Raw genomic sequence first — 20,637 nt, 5'->3', positions numbered from 1 at the left:
CTCTCTCCCCCCGCTCCCTTCCCCCCCCCCCCGTGCAGCACAGGGAGTCCCCCTGCACCCTGGCTCCGGCCACGCCGCAGGGTTTTTTTTTTTGCTTTGCCATTTTTTGCCGCCCGTGGGTTGTGGTGTTTTTTTGTTTGTTTGTTTTTGTTTTACTTGGGGTGGCAATAAAGCCAGAGCTGGCCCTGGAAGGGTCTCAGCACCTTGTATGACTGAGCCCATAATAGATTAACTCAGGGGCAGGTGGCTGGCCCTACCACTAAAAACAGAATTAGAAAGAATCCTCAAAGTTTTAACCCCTCCCCCCAGTATTAGAAAGCTTATATTTTGCCCTGCAAAATGAAGTACTGTAATTATAACTGGCTTTCTTCTGCTTCTAGAGCCCAATATCTTTTCTTCAGTTTGCATCTTATTTTAGATGATTCTGGGTTTGAAATAATTCCATCACTCCACCCAAGGAAGGTATGTTGCAAAATCCCAAAAGTATTTTTTATTTAAAATGTTACTATCATAAAATTTCAGACTATGAACTGAAGACCTTGGATTCACATTCAAACCTCTTTTGTTTAAATAGAGATATATACACACACACAGTCACGAAACATAAAACATGCTGCAATGATACAAATATATTTTTGATACGAAAATTACAGTACATTTTAAACCATGAAAAGAAATTGAGGCACTAGACTGTACATTAGTTCTGTTCTGCACTAGGAGTGAAGCTGATACGATTGCTTTAAATTAACAAAATTTTATTTCCTTTGTTTGTTATTTGGTGAACATATCTTTATAGGTCATTTCAAATAATGTGCTTTGTTGTGAAATGTCACTGATTTCGGTTCCATGGGGCGTCTTCATTTTAGACCTACAACACACTTATACAACATGTATCACTGCCATACTCTGAAAAATAATCATTTTATTGAATTTACAACTCAAAAAAACCCCAACAATTATTAAATAAATAATTATTCCTTACAGTGGATAGTTTATATTACACTGCATTGGCCATTTAAACAGATGAAGTTTAATAAATACATGGGAATGTCTTATTTACGCCTTCGTTCGTAATTCTGTGCTGTGTTCTTTTCAGAGGACCCTGAAAAAATAAGTGTAAAGTGTTGTATAAATATAATAAGCACCAGGAGTCATATAAAACATAGCAAGTTTTATGTATCACCACATTTCATTGTGTTGCGCCATTCAGTTCTGAGCAATATATTAAGGGCCTGAGCCTAAGAGATTGTCAGTACTCAACTCCCAATGACTTCAATAAAAGTTGAGGGCTTTCAGCTCCTTTCAAGATTGGGCCTATATGCTTTGTTTCCTCAATGCAGTTTGCTCCTGGAAGCTCTGTGTGTATGCTAGCTCCCCAGTAGTCTCAATCCCAGTGAGAGACCAGAGGTCACTTCCAGACTAGGGGTGAGCTATAGGGCCCACCCACAACATACTGCAGATCTCCTGGGATCTGTAATAGGTCATATCCAGCTGCATGGAGGCCTCGAACCTCTGCGCTAGCTCTGTATGGCCACCGTGGCTTTCTTGCTGGATGGCTCTAATGGTGCCTTGCTACCAGGAATTCCACTGATCACAGCTGTCCCTAGGATCCCTCTAAAAGGAGGACCTTCTCAACGGGACAGGTGGAAAATGTTAAATACCTCCAGGTACACCTTTCCCTGATACTCTCCAGAAGGCCAGCTGAAGGAACAATGTTCTTTCTCCTAGGAAAGACCTCCCACCCACTGCCTGCCCCAGCTCACTCCTGCCTCATATTTATTAACAAACTGTTTGCAGTGGGAGAGGTGGATGCTGCTGTGAAGGCAGCTGACCTTCCCTTCCACCCTAAGGGTACAGTTGTGTGTAAGGAGGGTCCTGCTCTAGCCTTTTGCATCTCCCATACTAGTTTTGTTTTTTTAAACGAAAGTACAAACCAAAAGGGTCTTTTAGGATTCCTTTCCTGTCTTGCCCATGGCATTAATTTCTTCACATAGTGCCCCACAGAAAGTGGGAGGTCTCAGCTGTGCAGTCTGCCTCTGTTCTAGAGCAGCAGTTCTCAAACTATGGAGTGGGCCTCCCAAGGGAGGCACGAGGCGTGTGTGTGTGTGTTTTAAGAGCTTTGCCTGTCAGCCCTGGGTGGCTGGGGCTTGTGCAGAAGGGCCATGCACACAAAGGAGGTGGGACTACAAGGGACAGCCAGTGCCCTGCTGCTTGGGCTCTCCTCCCTCCCCAGCAATCCCTCACAGGGAGGCAGCTCATGCTCTCCCACCCCCGGATCCCTCACCTGGAGGTGGTGGGGCTCCGACTGTCAGCAGCAGCTCAGAAGTAAGTGACAATGGGGCATTAAGTCTGCTGTGAAAAGTGATACTGCCTTTAGAGCTGGGTGGCGGTATGTGTACTTCTGGTGTGCGTGTGTGTAAGCAAACAGCAGCAGACACAAAGAAGGGGGGCCTGATCAAATAAGGTTGAGAAGCACTGTTCTAGAGGAATTCTTCAAGCAGCCATTGAACCAAACCCTCTGCATCTTCCATAAGTCTGTTTTAGTGGATTCATTGCTTTTTTCCCTTTTTAAGCATAATCATATCTGCCTCTAAGCCAGAAGCCTGTGGCACGGATCATGAGGGAGACCTTCCCACCCCCCACCTGACATCAAGAATATTCCTGGCCATGCTCAGTAGCATGAAGATGCATAACTATTACATGCAAATGCCCTGCTAATTTTGAGGGATCTAGTGCTGCTGATCTTGCAAGGCTTGAATTATGACTGCTCCATAGGGCTTAAGGAAAAACCAAGCAAGGGCCCAAATTAAAGATAAACAGCTTTCAGGGTGTGTCTGATTAAACACTAAAACAATACATTCTGCTTAAGTTTTGATAATATCTTACTTTCTTTAGCAGAAAGTAAGGTATTACTATTGAATTCACTGAACAAGTATTCTGGACTATACACAAATCATGATCTACAGTAGTCTGGGAACAATTTTTATAGTGGGCTGCTGAAAACCATTGAACAAAACTGTAAACCCTGTATATGATGGAAAGCACTTCAAGCCAGGGATGCTGCCATGCCCCCAGTACCTGTAATTCCTGTACCTCTTATCAGTATAGATTACCTGTGCATTTATGGTTATTTAGTTATTATGGCTATTTGCAGGCCGTTGATTGCAATGAGTGGGTGCATGGCTCTGCCTGAATGAACTCGTTGCAGATCAGGGCATTACATATTGAAACCTGCTTTACTGAGACAGGAAATGTTGGGTGAATCACCAGGATTATGGTACCATGGGACCTCTAATTTCAATTTCCATCCACCAGAAGATTTAGTAATTTTCTGGATAAATTGTATTAGGCATCAAGGGGAGAAACCCAGCCCATTTCCACACAAACTTTACTCCCGGTCTGTATGGGGCAAACAATGTTGCAGTTGTTGCATACTTTTAATAGGAGTGGAATCAAACCTATACTATTCCACCCTCATCTCCCAACTAGGCAGAGGAGTATGAATGCTAAATTCTAAGAAACTGGTTTATCTATCAGGCTGGTACATTACTATTAGAAATCCTGACTGTCTACAACTTCATTATTCATCCTGGTTATAGTTAACCAACCATAGTTGTATTCTAACTATGCCAGCGAATTTGGAAGTAATCAAAGAACATTTTACATTCACTGCATCTCAGATTTTCATACTTAAAATAATAAGGTAAATTTAATCCCAAAGTAAACTGAACCAGATTTATCACTTGATGCCATTTGCTGCTGTAATAGCAAATGTGTATTTACAAGTACATGTACCTTTAATCATTATTACCCTTGCAGTGAGAATAACTATACTAGATTGCTCCTGATTCATGGAAATTTGCAAGAATAGTTAGGCTATAGAGACCTATATTACTTCTTTGACTACAGTCTAGTTAAAAATAAAATCACTGACAACTGTAATTACAGAATATAGTTTACAATGTGCACTTGTGTAATATCAAAATACTGTCTGGCCATTTAACTTAAAATCCATTTAACAAAACAGTGAGAATTATTTCAGTAGCTTTAAACAGGCATTAGATCACTTCAAAAATAAAAAATAAAAATTCCCTTTCTGGATAGCTAACTAATGCTTTGTGGATAAGACAAGTTACAGCTAATGGAAGACTGAAGTTATCCATATGCAATATTAACAAAGGTGGGCAAGATTAGGGGAAATGCAGATAATATGGGAAAAGGGGAGGGAAAGTCATGGTGAGCACTTGTCTGCAATACTTTAGTAGTTTAAAGTGCTGCTTAACTTTGTTTATTGAGTCGTTATTTGAATGTAAAATTTAAAAGTTCACAAAAGTTGCGGATGTTTAACAAATAAAACCTTTACACCTTGTGGCAAAAGATGTAAAGATTGGAAGATGGGAGGACTTTAAGCTCACAGTCAATAGTGTACAAGATAAAAACAGTTTCCCATTAAACCTCCAAAAGTCAGTTGGTGCAGGAGGTAGTGCACCTTCTCCCTGAGGTGATCTAGGTTCAAATCCACCAGTTAAAATGGATTGGATACTTTTATCCTTGAACATTCTCATGTCACCAGAATTTACTGTGGTTTTCAGTCTCTGCTCAGAAGAAGTGGAGAACTGGAATAACATGGATGCTACAGGTCAGGATTGAGGGGCATAAGCAGAATTCTTTAGGAAAATGTATATGGCACCAGCTGCACTGTGCCTGGCTCAACCTATTGCCCATCCTCCCTCACTGAAATGACCTTCAGATTAAAATATTTTGATTAAGCAACTTTTTCCCTCCTGTCATAAGAACTCAGTCATTTATGAATTTGTCTCATGTCAAGACTGCTTCTTCAATTTATTGGAGAGAATGAAAAGGTAATAGTAGAATTAAGAGGTAGTTTTAGTCTTAGCCATTGTTTATACATACCAGAATTTAAAGATCTTTTGCCCATAAGTCCAACAAAGGAGTCTGTTTTATGCCCTGAAAAAATATATTTGGGGGTGTTTTAATACATTTTCAATATGCAGTTTTTCTGAGGTAATTTGTTTTCATGAGAAATACAAGGAAGATGTAGACTCCACAAATATTCTTCCTACTTACTAAAGTTGATATCACTTGAAATGTTAGTATAAATGGAGAATGCACATCACCCTCACCTATCTCATACGGTCTGATTCAGAGCCCGGTCAGGCTACTAGGTGCCTTTCCATTGTGGCTAAACAGACAATGACAAGATAATTGATGCCAATTTTGACCTCATTGTAGTCAGTGGTAGACCTTCCAGTGACTTCAATAGAAGCACGATCAGGCCCTATAGCTTGACAGACTTCCCCTTCCTATATCTTGGGTCTGTTGGATTCATCTGTTCCATGAATTATTTCACATAAATGTTTCCTGCTGTCATATGGAACAGAGGACTCTATAGGCCAAATTATGGAGTCCTTAGTCAAGCTGGTTAGTCAAAGGACTACACAGAAGTAAATGCTGATTACCTACCAGTATGTGTTAGGGCTCCACAACCTGGCCTATACGGGATTTTTAACTTCTTGTGAGGCCATATTTTGCAGTCCTTATTCCATTTGTGACCCTGGAAGCATTGACCGAGGCTTGTTTAGAGTTGCAGGATTTAGCCCATAATGTATGCTGCACACGTAGCAGTAGCTAGCCTAATTTCAAATAACCAGAGAAACATTTTGAAAAGTATCTACTTCTATTTTACTATTCTGATGTGAACAGAGTGTGCAAATTCCTCTTTGGAAAGAGTTTTCCTTGATTGTGTGTTCATAATACAGGATAAATTACCATAAAACCTCTCAGAGGTCAATCTCTCTGATCTTCAGAGAGGAGACATTTGAAGGCTATAATTTTGACTTAACCAGATGTAGCTACTGGTTATCTGGCTTGAGCTTTGGATGAGAGTTTTTAAAATTGTCATTCAGATAAGTAATCCCAGTGATAAAGTCGAGCCGTTAGCACAGAACTCTGGCATGCTTATTAACCTTCTTCGATTGCTAAGGTCTCACAAAATGTATATCATCAATCTTTATTAAAAGCCATGCTTTTGGATTTCATTTTAGTATCTTCTGACAGTTCCAGAGGGGGGAAAAATACATCTCAGTGTGAATGATACAATTTCTCCTGGGTGACATACAGGAATAAAGGAGTCCACACTGATTCATGTTGGCAGGTGCACTTGCTTATGTGACAACTCATTCGTCAGTTAGATATAACTTAACTTAGAACATTGATATATCTCAAGTGTAAACTTTGGATCTGGAATCAAACCAGGGATTTGAAGTTCTGGTTTGCTTGCTTCTGCCACCTAAATTCATGTGTCTTGACTTTGGGAGTAATCCCATACTGACTGAGAAAGCCCCAAAGAGGGGCTGTTCAGAGTAGATAACCATGACCAAGCCTATCTCTAGCTATATTATTTTGTAAACCCAGAGCTAGAAATATTTCTCCTCCACTCTTGCTTTCAGCCTTTAGTAAGTACACTAACATTCTAGGCTACAGTGACACTAGAAACCTCAAAATTAGAACAATTCAGTTTCTCATTTTGTTTAGATAATTTAGAAAAAAAACAAAAACAAAACAAAAACTTACTTTTATGAGAGATTTGGCCATAACCTAGAGGAAGGAAAAAAAAGTAGTTTTAATAGTGATGAAATAGAAGTGATCTCTATGTGAGGTCTATGAAGGAATAGAAACAATCTGTATATTCCCAGTCTTGGAGAATTAGTGCAATAATTTACCGCCATATCAATCAAGCTATATATTATATTATTAATAAAATATAATATCTTCTATAAATCAAGACACAACTAGTTAACTTTCATTAAGACTCAAAATAGGTATTTTCCCCTGTTCTTAATCTAGTAAACCTTTTGAACTAGAAATCATGACAATAATTTAATTAAAGGCATACATACCAGCCCACAAGATATCATTTATTTTCTTAATCGTGTTTACAAAATGTGTGCGCACTTAAGAATTGTTTACTATAAAGACCAAATCATATGTCCACTGTTTTTCCAAATTATGGGTTAATTTTCTATTAAACAGAAAATACTTTCAGTAGCTGGAGTGAATTTAATTTATATTTAAAAAACAAATTATGAAGTTTTATAAAGGCACGGATAGTTATGCTGAAAAGAGATCTACAATGATGTATCTTTGAGATGGTCCTGAAAATAATTTATTCTGATTGTACCCTGAGGAGCAAAATGAAATAGGTTTCCACATCTTTGTGTTTGCTTTCTCTTAAAGCATTTAGGGTCAGATTTACATTTTTGCGTATATGTACCATAGGTGAGTGTAAGTCTGTTTCAATTTTTTTTCCTGTCATGAGAGTGAAAGTCCCATTTTAGCCGCATTACCTCTTCTTCAAAATGAGTTGTCATAAACAGAGCGCAGTCCAGTTCAAAGTAGGGTGACAGATAGAAAGTGTGAAAAACCGGGATGGGGGTGGGGGGTAATAGGTACCAATATAAGAAAAAACCCCAAATTATCAGGACTGTCCCTATAAAATCGGGACATCCGGTCACCCTAGTTCAAAGACACTACATGAACCGAAATGCCTGTAGTGCCTCCTCAATTGCAAAGAGAGAATTGTGAACTGTGAATTAGTTTAAAAGACAGGAGGCTAAAGGACCCCTAGGCTCTGATATGTGTAAATCATTCCTCCAGCACAGAAACAGAATGCAATCTCACCAGCATCTCGTTTGCCCATTAACCCGTAGAACTGCTGTGGTCTGGGTCTCCTGGCAATTCTCTGCAGAAAGTGTTCCAAGGGTAAGGGCAGCTCCTCCTGAAATGTAGAGGAGAGTGTCAGCATTTTACGCAGCACAGCCCTGGAGATCCGGGAAGGAAAAAACCCGGAGTCTCCCTGGAATCGCATCCAACAAATTAAACTACGCCCCAGCAGCCTGCCCCATTACAAACTTCTGGCTGCCTGTCCCTGCTGCACCGGGCATGCCTGCCTGTAGACTCTGCACTGAGACTGCTTGAGAAGAAGCCGCAAGAGCAATCTGAACCGGGAAGCTGCCATCGAGCCGGAGGGAGCTGCTGCTTTCTTTCCAAAGGGGGAATTTCGATCCGTTTGGATTCTAATGTCTAGCCTGGAGGAAAACTCTTTTGTGCGTGCAGGTCCGATCAGGGTTGGTCACCTTACGCCGGGCTGGCCCTTCCCAGGGGAACCACCACCCGCCAGCCACGTGCCTGCGTGTATGGACTGTCGGCAGGCCATATGCTTTGCAGTAAGCCCGTGACTACCCGGCAGCCGTCTAGCAACAGGTATCTGCAGAGGAACGGAGACGGGCCAAGAGACACACGGAGAGCGGGGGGAAATCTAGCGGCACTAACCGCGGCGCACCCACGGCCACGCCCTAGAGGAAAGAGACACAGCGCGAGGGGATGGGCATTTTCACTCTCCTTTCGCCCGCCCCGGCTCGCTGGGCTGTGGCGCCCCCGCTGGGTGGGGATGGCGGGGGAGCGGGCAGGACGCATGTGTTGCCCGAGTTCGCTACTCGGGTTATTGTTAAGTAAACCGACCCCAAACAAACCCACTCCTACCTCCCGGGAAAGCGGGTCGGCTAAAGCGGCTCCGTTCTGTTATTGCGCGTATAGGCAAGAGGACGTTACGGCGGCATTGCCCATTGCAGTGTCTCACGGTTCGCCGCCAAGCCCGCTCCATACAGCTCCACCCGACTCGGAGAGCCCTGGGAGTAAAGCTCCCCCAGCACACGCTCCCTCATCCCCTTCTCACTGCGGCTCCCTCCCTGCTCCGAGCTTCCCATCCACCCGCTACGTCTAGCCACAAGTAAACTTTCTTGGGAGCGACCTGTTTTACTGCGTAACATCTTTCTCCGCGGTTACTCCCTTCACTTGTTCTTCCTTAAAGCAACAACTCGCAAGTTGCCCGCGCTATGGGAGAGGTGGAACCTCGGTTAAACTTGGTGTGAAATCGACACGCTGTTATCTGGAACAGACGCGGATTTGGGAGCCACCCAAAGAAAGTAACCGTTTAAAGCACTTGACCCATCCATTAAAGGGCTAAATGCTGGCAGTTATCTAACAATTCATTGGTAGTAGTCACCGCTCGGTCTTAAATGGAAATAGGTTGTATCGTATATAAATTAGCAAATGTAACAATAAGATACACTGCAAGACAAAGCTCAGAATTCTCTCACCTGACTCATGCATTTACTTATCAAAGCTGCCCCCCTACTTACGTGCATGAGCTGAGCATCTCCAGGCTCCCTAGCTCACCTTGAGTTGGTCACTGTCGGACCAGTCAGACCAGTAATTCAGATCATCATTGGCTCCGATTTCTTCTGCAAACACTTGCGCTGAAATTAGGAAAAGCACTGCAAAAGCGACGAGGATTTTCATATTCGCCTCTCCTCCTGCCAGGCAGTACCCCTAGTGCGGTGGGTGGGTGGCGGACAAGTGTCCCGAACCCTCCGGCCAGTTGCTCGAAGTTGCGGTCTGCTGTAACAAAGAAAAGAAAGGCATGAGTACTGCATACAACTCCTCCCCCCCTCAGCATCCGTCCCAAGAGGAATCGCGCATCTCAGCATAGCCAAGATCTAAGGAGCAAAGCAATGGGCGAGTCCTGGGGCTGAGCGCACTTACTGCAATGGGAAAGCGCGATGCTCTCCGCTGCTCTCTCGCAGTGTGTCTAAATGCACGCTCGAGAGCTCTCCAGTTTATATACCTGGAGATGGGGAGGGCCAAGGGAGCTTCATTTGCCTAAATCTAATTACTTCCTTGTAGTTATGTGAAACACGTGACAGGCCCCCAGCTGTACTTTGCGATCAGTAGTCAATTACCCTGAATAGCCCTTCCTTCTTCTTCCCCTCTGACCCTCGGAAGGAGCCTTTCTTTGGAGGTGACCCCTTGGGTGTCCGTGTCCACCACAAACTACAATATATTACTTTAGGGTTGCAAATGACGCAGTGTTAGGGAAGTCTGCGCAGAAGGAGCCCATCTCCAACCCGCAACTCCTGCCATCCGCTCAGAGAGGGATTTTGATCCACTGTCCCCTGACACCAAAGATTAGTCATCAAAGCACAGCAAGTGACGCATTCCAGGCACTCAAAGCAACTTCATGATAATATTTCAGACGTCAGGGCAGGTGCACTGAAGATGATCTCAAGGGACCCCCAAATATTGCTACAAGAGAACCGAAGAATCGCTTTGAACACTTGAAAATAACGCCCATGCCCCGGCATTCCTTAATGAAAGCTACAATTAATTAGGAAGCTATTACACAGCCGTGGGACTCCTCTGTAGAACATTCTTTCAGTATTGATCACCTAATGCAAATTCAAAGGAATGAATCCTGGCTTCTTGTCAGCTTGGATAGCTCAATCCGCATTAATTTATCAGGGGGTTATTGCATTGGCCTCAAACGCTCAATACAGTTGCAGGATCTCTTTCTATTGGTACTTTGGAAAACGAGACATGGAATGGAAATGATGACGGTTTAGTTTGCATTAAGGGCCGGATCCAAAAGCCCTCTGAAATCAATGGGAACCTTTCCATTGACTCCAGTGATATTTGGATCAGGTCCTTTTACATCTTTACAACACCAGATGCATTTTTGTATAACACATCTCTTGAAAAAAAATGTTTGCTTTGTTTTTTGTTTCTCTTTCTTGAAGGGACACAGATCTGATAATCGATTGCATTAACCTCTGAAAAGGATGTCAGATGTGGTACCCACTGAGAGATTTGCTGGCAGGTGAAAGCGGTACAACAGAAGCTTCTTTGGGCTACAGTTCTTCATTTTCCAGATTCTCCCTCTCCCTCTTTTCTTTTTCTCTTGTGGTTACAAAAGATGTGGTTTTTGACAGTAATTTACACTTTACTGTGTTGGGTGTGATTTATGGTAAGAGATGATTATACCAACAATAAATTGCACTGATGAGAAACATCAATCCCTACAGAAAAAAATTTGCTTTTGCTGGGAGCTTTTACTGCAGCTCTTACCATCTCTCTCTCTCTCTCCTAATTGAAACATTGCTTATTTTTGTGCATGTTATGGAAATACATTATCTTACCTTTATGTTTAAACTATATATTCTCCCTGTAATATTATTTCTTTAGATGGTCTTGTCCTGCTCACAGCAGTTTAGCATGTAAACAGAAATGAGTTCTGAGACATAATTACATTAAACTCCAGAACATTTATGTCTAGACATCGATATATCCCACTACCAAATCTTCTAATATAAGGTGTCTGAATGATAAAGATTTGGGGTCAAACTCTCTGATGGTTCAAATGACTTTACTGGAGTGGTGCCAATCTACTCCAGCAGAGAACTTGGACCTTTATCCTTTTCCATATGACAGTTTTCTGTGACTTATGACATTCAACTCAGCTAACCATTTAGCTTCCCTTGCAGTTCACATAGCTGGTCTGTCTTATTTAAGGTTACTTATATGCATGATAATGTTCATTTAACCTTAGTTATACACTAGCACCTGTATTGTCAGAATGTGCAGTAATGCTGTCTAGATAAACCACTTAATTCCAGGCTTGGCAGTAACTATAAATATTTTTAGAAAGGAAGACATTTTCCAGGAAATGGCAATTTGTTTTCTGACTCCATTATTCCTATTGTTTCAGAATGCGGTTACTGAAATGGCCCTTCCAACACAATGTTAAGCCTCCCTCCCAAAATGGCCCATTGCCATTTAGTTGATTAATCCTGCGGCACTGCCATCCAGTTGCTAGGTGAAAGACACCGCTGGTTTCAGGTTAGACTGGTAAAGAAAAGGTTAACCATAAAGTGATAATTACTCTTCTGACGCCTTTTCTTCCATAAAGATCTGTCCCAACATGAGTCCCTTTCATACTCGTTACACTTATAGACACATTGGTGGAAATGGCATTGTTGAGCAACATTGGGGAATTCAGCCATCTCTTTTCCTTGCTGTGCTTTTGTGCAACGTCCCATTTTGCACATGAGCTTTGAAGATCCAGCCCTTACTGGTTTTGCTGTGCTTGGGTTATCCCATGTCAGTCTTCTGTGGGCATGTGGTTATCTCATGTCAGTCTTCAGTGGGCATCTGTGGACATATGGGCCAAAATGTACAAACTTGAGTACCTAAAATGTAACACCTAGATCCATATGTAGGCACCACAGTAAAGATCCTGATTTGCAGAGGTGCTGACTATCCACAGCGCCCACTGAAGACAATTCTACGCACTCAAGCTTCAATATTTTAGCCATGATTAACTGACATTATCAAGTCCTAGTTTTCCAGCAATATTAAATTGTCATCAAAATGGCCACAACAATGACAGTGTGCCCTATGATCTTCTAGACAAGAAAGATTTTCTTTTAAAGAGAGCGAAAGAGAGAGACCACAAAATTAAAATGGATATAGTCCAGCCCTTTCTCTTTTTTATAGGTATCAATGACTTCAAGCATTTTATCGCCGTTGTATCTAGTATTCTGGATGAGAGTGAACATTGATTAAAAGGGCAAGCTCACTTTTTTCTTCCCAGTCATACAATGAGCTGATTGCTCAATGTTTTCCTGTCCTTTCGAACCTTACACACAAAAATTGCACTATGGACTTTTCAGAAAGTGAGAAGCCCATCTCAGGGCTAATTGACAAAAGTGGGGCCTCTAGCAAAAGTGCCCATCTTTAACATGAGAGAGAGAGAGAGGGCATAAAATGATGGGGACAGAAGTGCAATTCAGTGCATAGAGCACAAGAATAGGAGTCAGGGGACACATGACACTATTTGTAATTCTGTCAATAACTCATGATATTATCTTAAATGAGTCATGTTGGGGCTCCATACTGCTCCCATTGTAGTCAATGTGATTTTTTTCCCATTGGCTCTTCAGTTTGCCCATCTGTGAAAGGGGAAATGACCTACCTACCTTTGTCAAACACTTTGAAATCTAGGTCTCAAAAGTGCTAAAGCATTATTGTTATTACTCTGAGGCCAAGATAACCATATGAATTATTAGTGTCTTAATTAGGACTTAAAATCAGCCTTTCAAAAGTTTTCTTCTCTTGAAAAAAGTTATAATTTTTTAGCACAATTCTGTCACCAGGTTCTTTTTAATATTTGAGATACCTGCATCACTGGCCAATATCAATTAAAGGGACTGCAGGATTTGGTCCCTAGCCACTGGGCACATGCAGTTGTAACACCTTATATGACTGTAAAAAAGAATTACAGGATATTAGTAAGTTTTACATCATACTATCAATTTGTTTGCAAATGAGCATGAGAGATTACAATATTAGGCCCTATAATTTCAAACAACAGATATAGAAATTTTGTCTCACAAATCCAGAGATAATGGGATCAAAGGTCTTCCAAATGTTCAGTATTTCTCATGCAAATTATAATAAGGGAAGAAGACTTCAGTATTATTAATCAGGCATTCTTCTAGTCTCACATTTAGGAGTTGGATTAAAGAAACCTGTCATGGCATGAATCCCAACTCAAATGGAAAACTGTGAAGCAATTGTGTCTGAAAAACTACACTGAGTGTTGTTTTTCAGATGGCTCCAAAATGATAATTTCTCTGTGAGGATACTTGAGAAATGTTTATTTGAATTCTGTACTGATGTGTTGGTTTGCAACAAAAATCCAATAGTATAGTGATGTGACAGCACAGCTGGTATGCCATCATCAAAGGACTTTGTCAGTCCAACTAATAGACCTCTACCCCGATATAATGCGACCCGATATAATACGAATTTGGATATAATGCGGTAAAGCAGTGCTCCAGGGGGGTGGGCTGCGCAGTCCAGCAGATCAAAGCAAGTTCAACATAACGCGGTTTCACCCATAACACAGTAAGATTTTTTGGCTCCCGAGGACGGCGTTATATCGGGGTAGAGGTGTACCAGCTATTAGCAATACCAGCTTATACAGACTAATAATGTGTGTGTATACAATGGTGGACTAATGCCTGGGCCCAGTAGGCCCATGCCCAGGGGCCCCGGCCAATTCAGCGCTGGAACCTGTGTAGAAGTGGGGTGGGGGACACCAGTGCAGGAACTGTGGTCTCATCCCCTGCTCTTCTTCTTCCCCTGAGGCTCCGTCCCCTGGCCAGGCAGGAAGGGCCATGGTAAGAGCCACCCAGGGAGCCCCAGGTGGGGAGTCAGGGAGTCCAAGAGCAGCCCTTGGCCAGTATCCCCCCCTCCGCCCTCCCCTGGGGGAACCCAGGATAGGTGGAGGGTCCGGGGCTCCCCACGGTGGCCGGGCTCCATGAGTGGCTCTTACCATAGCCTGGCTCTAGCTTCTGGCCTGGCCAGGGGGCAGGGCTTTGGGGCAGGGGGCACGGCTCCATGATGAGGGAGGGGCTAAGGCCCACCTCAGCCCACCACCAGGAAGAGGCTGGCACCACTAGCAAGGGCTGCACTTTGCAGTGGGAGAGCTGATCACCTTAGGAGCTCCCTCCGCTGCAAAGTGCAGCCTCTGCCGCTGCCACTCTGTTCCTGCCCGAGGCTACTATGCCCGTGTTGAAAAGTGGGTGGGCATAGCTGCTGTGGTGTGGGAGGCCTAAATGTTCTTTGTACCCAGGGCCCCAATAAATCTTAATTCACCTCTCTGTATATATATAAACATCCACACATCCACAGACTTCACTTCTGATTTTCAGCTTTGCAAGATCATTTGAAATGTTCTAGTCAGGAGGTGTCTCAGTTTATTCATAAGTAAGAGAAGCTGTGATTGATTACCTCTTAAATTTCTCACACATATATGCCTAAAGAGAAAGTAGAATGAGATTGATTACAGATCAGGTGTCATGGTACCATGGTGATTGATTTTGACATCTTAAAATTATTTATTGGTGAAGAATCCAATTTGCATTACACTTATGAGACATGGAATAAATTAGCAGAACTCAGATAGCAGACAGATTTTATAATTTAGCGTGGCCAGGTTGCTGAACTACTGTGCAACCTAAGTTTTTAAATTCTATAATGCAAATGTATCAGATTTTAAATTATTCTTGTAATGAGGATTTATAGTTCTAGAATACACATGTATCTGAATATGAATGTGTGTATAAAGAATTTATGCTAGTGTGATGTCATCTAATTATGCTTATGCAGAGAGGGGGGAGACAGGGAATCACTGTATTTTCTGCCTGTAAAGGCAGGTGCCATACATTCAGTTGTACAAGGCTCACAGGGAGGCAAGAATCTCAAAGTAGCAAGGGCCGCATCCCAAAGAAATATTTTCAGTGTCTTGGCCAGATTCGGACAGAAAAAGCCAATCTTGCCACTTATATGGTCATCTAACAGCAGTTGGAGATTCAACAGTACCCCCAGATTCTCAGCATGAGCCACACATGGTGAGCACACTTCCCCAATTACACAGGGAGATATAGTCCTTGTAATATTTTCCAGTTGCTTCCCCAATCCTATCAACATCATTTTCATCTGATCTGGATTGAGTTTGCCAGTTTGCCCTCATTTGGGGCCCAGTTTTTATCAATACTGTGTAAGGCATATGATGTGTTGGTGGGGGTCAGATGAAATGGAGTTATAGAGCTGGGTCTCATCAGCAAACAGAAAATATTTACTGCATCTCAGCACCTCCCTGCTACTTTAGTGGCCCAATGGACATACTGAACAAAAGTGAGAATCCTGCAGAAGTCTCTGAGAGAGTGCGTGGGGCTGAAGAACAATTCCCCCAAACTATACTGAGATCTTTGAGATAGGAACAAAGTCACCTAAGACCAACTCTAGCTATTCCCTCCAGGGTCTGTGGCAAGTTAACAACATTTTATGACCAACCGCATGCAAGATGGCTGCTAGATCTAACAATATAAGCATGGACACCTGATTTTTATCCATCCTCAGGAGCTGATCATCTACCGAAACCTCTGTGGCATATGTACATCTATACACAGATAAGCACCCTACCATGTTTAAGGGACATGCTAGCAATCTCTGTAAACAATGATTCCTGTTTTTCCTCACTAGCCTTCAACATCCAGGAAGAACTAAGGGCTAAGGCACAGTTTGTAGTACAAATTATTCTCAAAATCTGTAGTACTTTTGTGAGCACCACTGACCTAAACTTAACCGGAGAAATAGTAACATGAAATTTCCTCATAGTGGGAGGGTGTCATATCAGCCACTGAGCAAAAACACCTTGGATTAACAAAATCTGCTGACTGATACTCACTTTGCAGATAGTATGATGCAAAGAATCTGTTTGCCTCCTGCACAGTCATGACATAAGATTACAAAAAATGTTTATGACTCAGTTGATTTGATTCAGGCTGAGACTTCAGAGACTAGCTCTCTAGTCATTTTATTTCTTGCTTCAGTTGTTTTAGGTCATCTGAAAACTATGGTGACCTGTAAGGACAAAGTTATGGCTAAGGCCACTTCATCAACAGTAGAGGACAAAAGATGATTTTTTTCTGCAGGCCTACCAAATCTTCTCTCCTGTCAAAGTAAATATATTACCCCACAGAGCCCTCCAGAACTGCTCAGGTTTTATTACATCTCTGTGGGTTGACTATAAAATAGGTCCCTTGTCCTGACATAGCCACCCAAGTTTGAAAAGTTTGACCTGAATGATTATCTATCAAAATTTCTATGCTAATTCATTATCATTGATGAATGCTTGCTGCCTGAAGTCACACAAGATATTTGTGGCAGGATCAGGGATAGAACTAAGATGTCCCAACTCCCAATCCCATGCCTAACTACAAGATTGTCCTTTCTCTTGTTGGGGGCCTATCAATTATGGGGCCACTGGGCACTCCACTACACCCCTGTCCTTTTTTACACTCCCATGGAGTGGACCACAGCAGAGCTCAGTTCCACAACCGAGAAGGGGATGGGTAGGCCTTCCCTAGCTCCTCCACATGCTGACTTCTTGTATAGTGAAACCATGAGTGTTCTGCTGCATCATGGGCCTTCTCAAGCTTCTCCATGGCCCCGGTAGTTTCACCCTAACAGCAGCAACACATTAATGATATTATTACACAGTACAACCTACAATTAATATAAATAATTTCTTAACTCCCTAGGCTTCAAGCAACTTTATATTTGATAAATGGTATGGAAAGTCTAGAACAGTGTTTGTCAACCTGGGGGTCCACAGACTATGTCTAATATTTACAAAACAGTCTGCACCTCCATTCAAAATTTTTTAAGGGTCCGCAAATGAAAAAAAGGTTACTTTTTCATTTGCCTTCTCTACATGCCCCTATATTTTGCTGGATGCCTTACATCCAAAGTTTGTCATATAATGATGAAAGACACAAATTAAAGCCTTTTACAGATAAGCCCCTATATTCCAAAATTTACTTTAGAAAAAAATGTATACAGTATATTATTCTATGGATATAATCTCTGATGAGGTATTGCATACAATAATATAACAAGAGAAAAAAGTAAACAAAGCTAACAGAATATTAGCAATCACTAGGAAAAAGATAGATATTAAGACAGTATATATCATAATGCCACTATATAAATCCATGGTATACCCACACCTTGAATACTGTGTGCAGTTCTGCTCCCCACTTCTGAAAAAAAGGTATATTAGAATTGGAAAAGGTACAGAGAAGGGCAACAAAAATGATTAGGGATACAGAACAGCTTCCATATGGGGAGAGATTAAAAAGACGAGGACTGTTCATTTTAGAAAAGAGATCACTTAGGGAGGATATGATAGAGGTCTATAAAATCATGAATGGTGTGGAGAAAGTGAAAAGGAAAGATTTATTTACCCCTTTACATAACACAAGATCCAAGGGTCACCCAATTAAATTAATAGGCAGCAGGTTTAAAACAAACAAAAGGAAGTATTTCTTCACACAATGCACAGTCAGCCCATAGAAGTTGTTGGCAGAGGATGTTGTGAAGGCCGAAAGTATAACTGGCTTCAGAAAAGAATTCGATAAGTTAATGAAGGACAGGTCCATCAATGTTTATTAGCTAAGATGGTGAGAGAGGCAACCTCATACTCTGATTGCCAGATGCTGGGGCTGGATGACGGAATGGATCATTCAATGTTTGTCCTTTTCTGTTCATTCCCTCTGAAGCATCTGGCACTGGCCACTGTTGGAAGACAGGATACTGGGCTAGATGGACCATTGGTCTGACCCAGTATGGCTGTCCCTATGTTCAAAAAAAAAATATCAGTAGAGGGAGTGCCACATAGTCTGAATTTTGCAGGAGAGAGAACTGTAGTCTCAGCAGAAGTTTAATTGAATTCTGATCTTAATATAGAAAATTAACGCCACCCGTTTTATTGGTGGCTGGGCAAAGGAGAAGACAAACCTTGTTTTTTAATCCAAATGCATTTTCTGCTTTGTTTTGCTTTGCTCTCTTTCCCTCTCCCTCTCAGCACATCTTGAATAGTGTATTGTTGTGAAGTTCATCATCTCTTCACAAGTCCCAGAAGTCTTTTACGATCTTGTGTATATTTATGATTTCTCTGCCTCTCATTCATTCCTCTTCACAATTCTTCTCCAGCCTTTCTTCTAAATCTTTGACCCCAGCATGAAGTATTTTTCCGCACTGCATAAAAGTGGGTTGGAATTTCTGCTGCAAACATTGAACTTAGCAATGAACTTAGCATTTGTATGTGTGATAAAAAGTAGGTGATGAAAAGAACCGGGAGGAGAGAGAGTGAGAAGGAAAAAGACTTGGATGAAGCAGAAAAAATAGAAAAAGGGAGAAAGTTGCAAGATCTCAAGCAACTCTGGTAATCACAGTAAAACATCTCTGTATGGTGTGGCTACCTATTGCACCATTTCTGAATCTGACAATATGTTTAAAATATTTAAAACATCTTGAGTACAATAATCACATGAAGGTAGGGGAGGTAATATCTTTTATTGGACCAACTTCTGTTGGTGAGAGAGATAGCAATTGGTCCAATAAAAGATACTGCTTCACCCACCTTGTCTCTCTAATATCCAGGGACTGACACAGCTACAACTATACTGCATACAAGTTCTAAATGGGTCAGGTAAAAATTATGTACTATGTAATTGGGCTGGAAGGAACAAGGAAGAATGTGTAAAATGGGTCTATGAGGATGGGATATAATGACGTTTATGACAATAACTAAATAAATGGAGAAGCTAGTCATACTGGAAAGTGTGTCCTATGGAGAAAGTGACAGAGATATAGTTGCTAATGGGTGTCATGGTAACCTGAGGATTTTCATCACATTGTTTACAAGGATGTTTTGTTTATTTTGTTTTGTTGCATTGCTGTGATTCTTTCCCAGTCACTCCATGGTCAGACGTGCCAAATCCGCGGGAAAAAACACAGAAATTGGGCTTGTTTTTGGCTTAATTGGCTTATAAATTGCTTATTGGCTAGTTTTTGGCTTGTAGCTTGTTGGGCTTGTAGCTTGTTGCTTGTTGCTTCTTTTTTTTTATTGGCTCCCAGCAAGCAGGGGCAAGGGCGTGGGAGAGAGTCAGGGTGCACAGCGGGCCCACCACAGTCCCAGACTGCATGCTGGGGGGGATCTAGTCACATACAGTGTGGGGGTTCTTAGGAATTGGCTTGTTTTGGCCTTGTTTTGAAATGGGATTAGCTTGATTTTTGGCTTATTGTGAAAGTTGGGGTGCTTATTTACCATGTGAAAGTTGCCAGCTGTGTCCATGGTGACTTCCAAGCAACTTTAAAAGCTTGTCACAACTCTGATGTAGATTCTTCAAAGGGCTAGGGATCTACATTTCATCAGCGGAAGAAGGAGGAGGAACTGATTCTCAGTAATTCTTAGGGGGCCACCATGACGCCTGAGGAAATCTGAGAATCCATCCCTCCGCCTCCACTCTCCCACTGTTTGATATAGAGTCCTGGATATGGTGAGATTTATGTTTAAAACTTTGCATTTGTTTCTTCTAGAATTCTTTTTGATGTCTATGATGAAAGGATCTGCAATGTTTTTGAAGGATTTGGGAAATGGGAGGGAATCCCACAGGGTGGTTACATAGACTAGGAAGGAGTGAGTAGCGCAAGCAGGTTCTGGCAGCACATCCAATGTCCACACTCCAAATCCTGCTGGAGTAGGATGCAAATGTTCAGGAGTGCTGCTGGCACTGTACGTGCTCACTGAGCATAGGTCCAGAAGGGAGGAAAGACGAAGAGACTAAGGTTCAGCCCAAAGGAAGATGCAATCATCAATCACAGTTTAGAGTTGTGTCTTGGCCTCTAAATGTGTCTCCCTTATAGATAACCTCTTCAACTGCATTGTGTATCTTAATTTCTTGGCACATGATCTGTTCTCTCCATACAGTTGTTCCGAACAGCTGTAAAGCTCCATTCATTAGGAAAGGGGGAAACACAAATATGTCTATGACATGGCAGAATAAGGCATTGCATAGAGAGATTAATGGCAGAGAGGTTGTTCAGGGTTTGGAGGGAGAGAAAAATAACGAATAAATTAGAGTTAACTAAAATTATGTTTCCTTTCATAATAATGTTGCACTTGTAAGGTCTGAGGTCTGTAGATATACTAGGGCTGTAGAAGCAAAAACTGTGTGTCCCATTGAATCTTATTTTGTTATACTATAAAGATCTGATAAAAGCATCAAACTGAAACATGGGAAAATTATAGTCCTTCTGTCTGAACATGCAATGTTAATCTCTCTATTATAGCCAATGACTGATTAG

At 41.8% G+C, this 20,637-nt stretch overlaps 1 protein-coding gene across 5 annotated transcripts; it reads right to left on the bottom strand.

The window, feature by feature from the left end:
* Nucleotides 1–462: 462 nt before the first annotated feature.
* TAC1 (tachykinin precursor 1) lies at nt 463–9,984 on the bottom strand. 5 transcript variants are annotated; one of them, XM_034760504.1, is made up of 6 exons: nt 9,822–9,984; nt 9,259–9,480; nt 7,702–7,798; nt 6,595–6,618; nt 4,915–4,968; nt 463–1,102 (listed from the first exon to the last, which is right to left on the bottom strand). In XM_034760504.1, exons 2-6 carry the CDS (start codon nt 9,379–9,381, stop codon nt 1,053–1,055), a joined length of 348 nt encoding a protein of 115 aa, XP_034616395.1. In that variant the 5' UTR covers nt 9,382–9,480; nt 9,822–9,984; the 3' UTR covers nt 463–1,052. The 5 variants fall into 5 exon arrangements, with proteins under 5 accessions (XP_034616395.1, XP_034616397.1, XP_034616394.1 ...); XM_034760506.1 differs by having other exon boundaries at nt 9,259–9,477; XM_034760503.1 differs by lacking the exon at nt 9,822–9,984 and adding an exon at nt 9,625–9,707.
* Nucleotides 9,985–20,637: the final 10,653 nt, after the last annotated feature.

Source organism: Trachemys scripta, chromosome 2 (genome assembly GCF_013100865.1).
Source record: "Trachemys scripta elegans isolate TJP31775 chromosome 2, CAS_Tse_1.0, whole genome shotgun sequence".
Classification (NCBI taxonomy): domain Eukaryota; kingdom Metazoa; phylum Chordata; order Testudines; family Emydidae; genus Trachemys; species Trachemys scripta.
The sequence above is the reverse complement of the archived record's forward strand: the minus strand, read 5'-3'. Positions and strand labels throughout refer to the sequence as shown.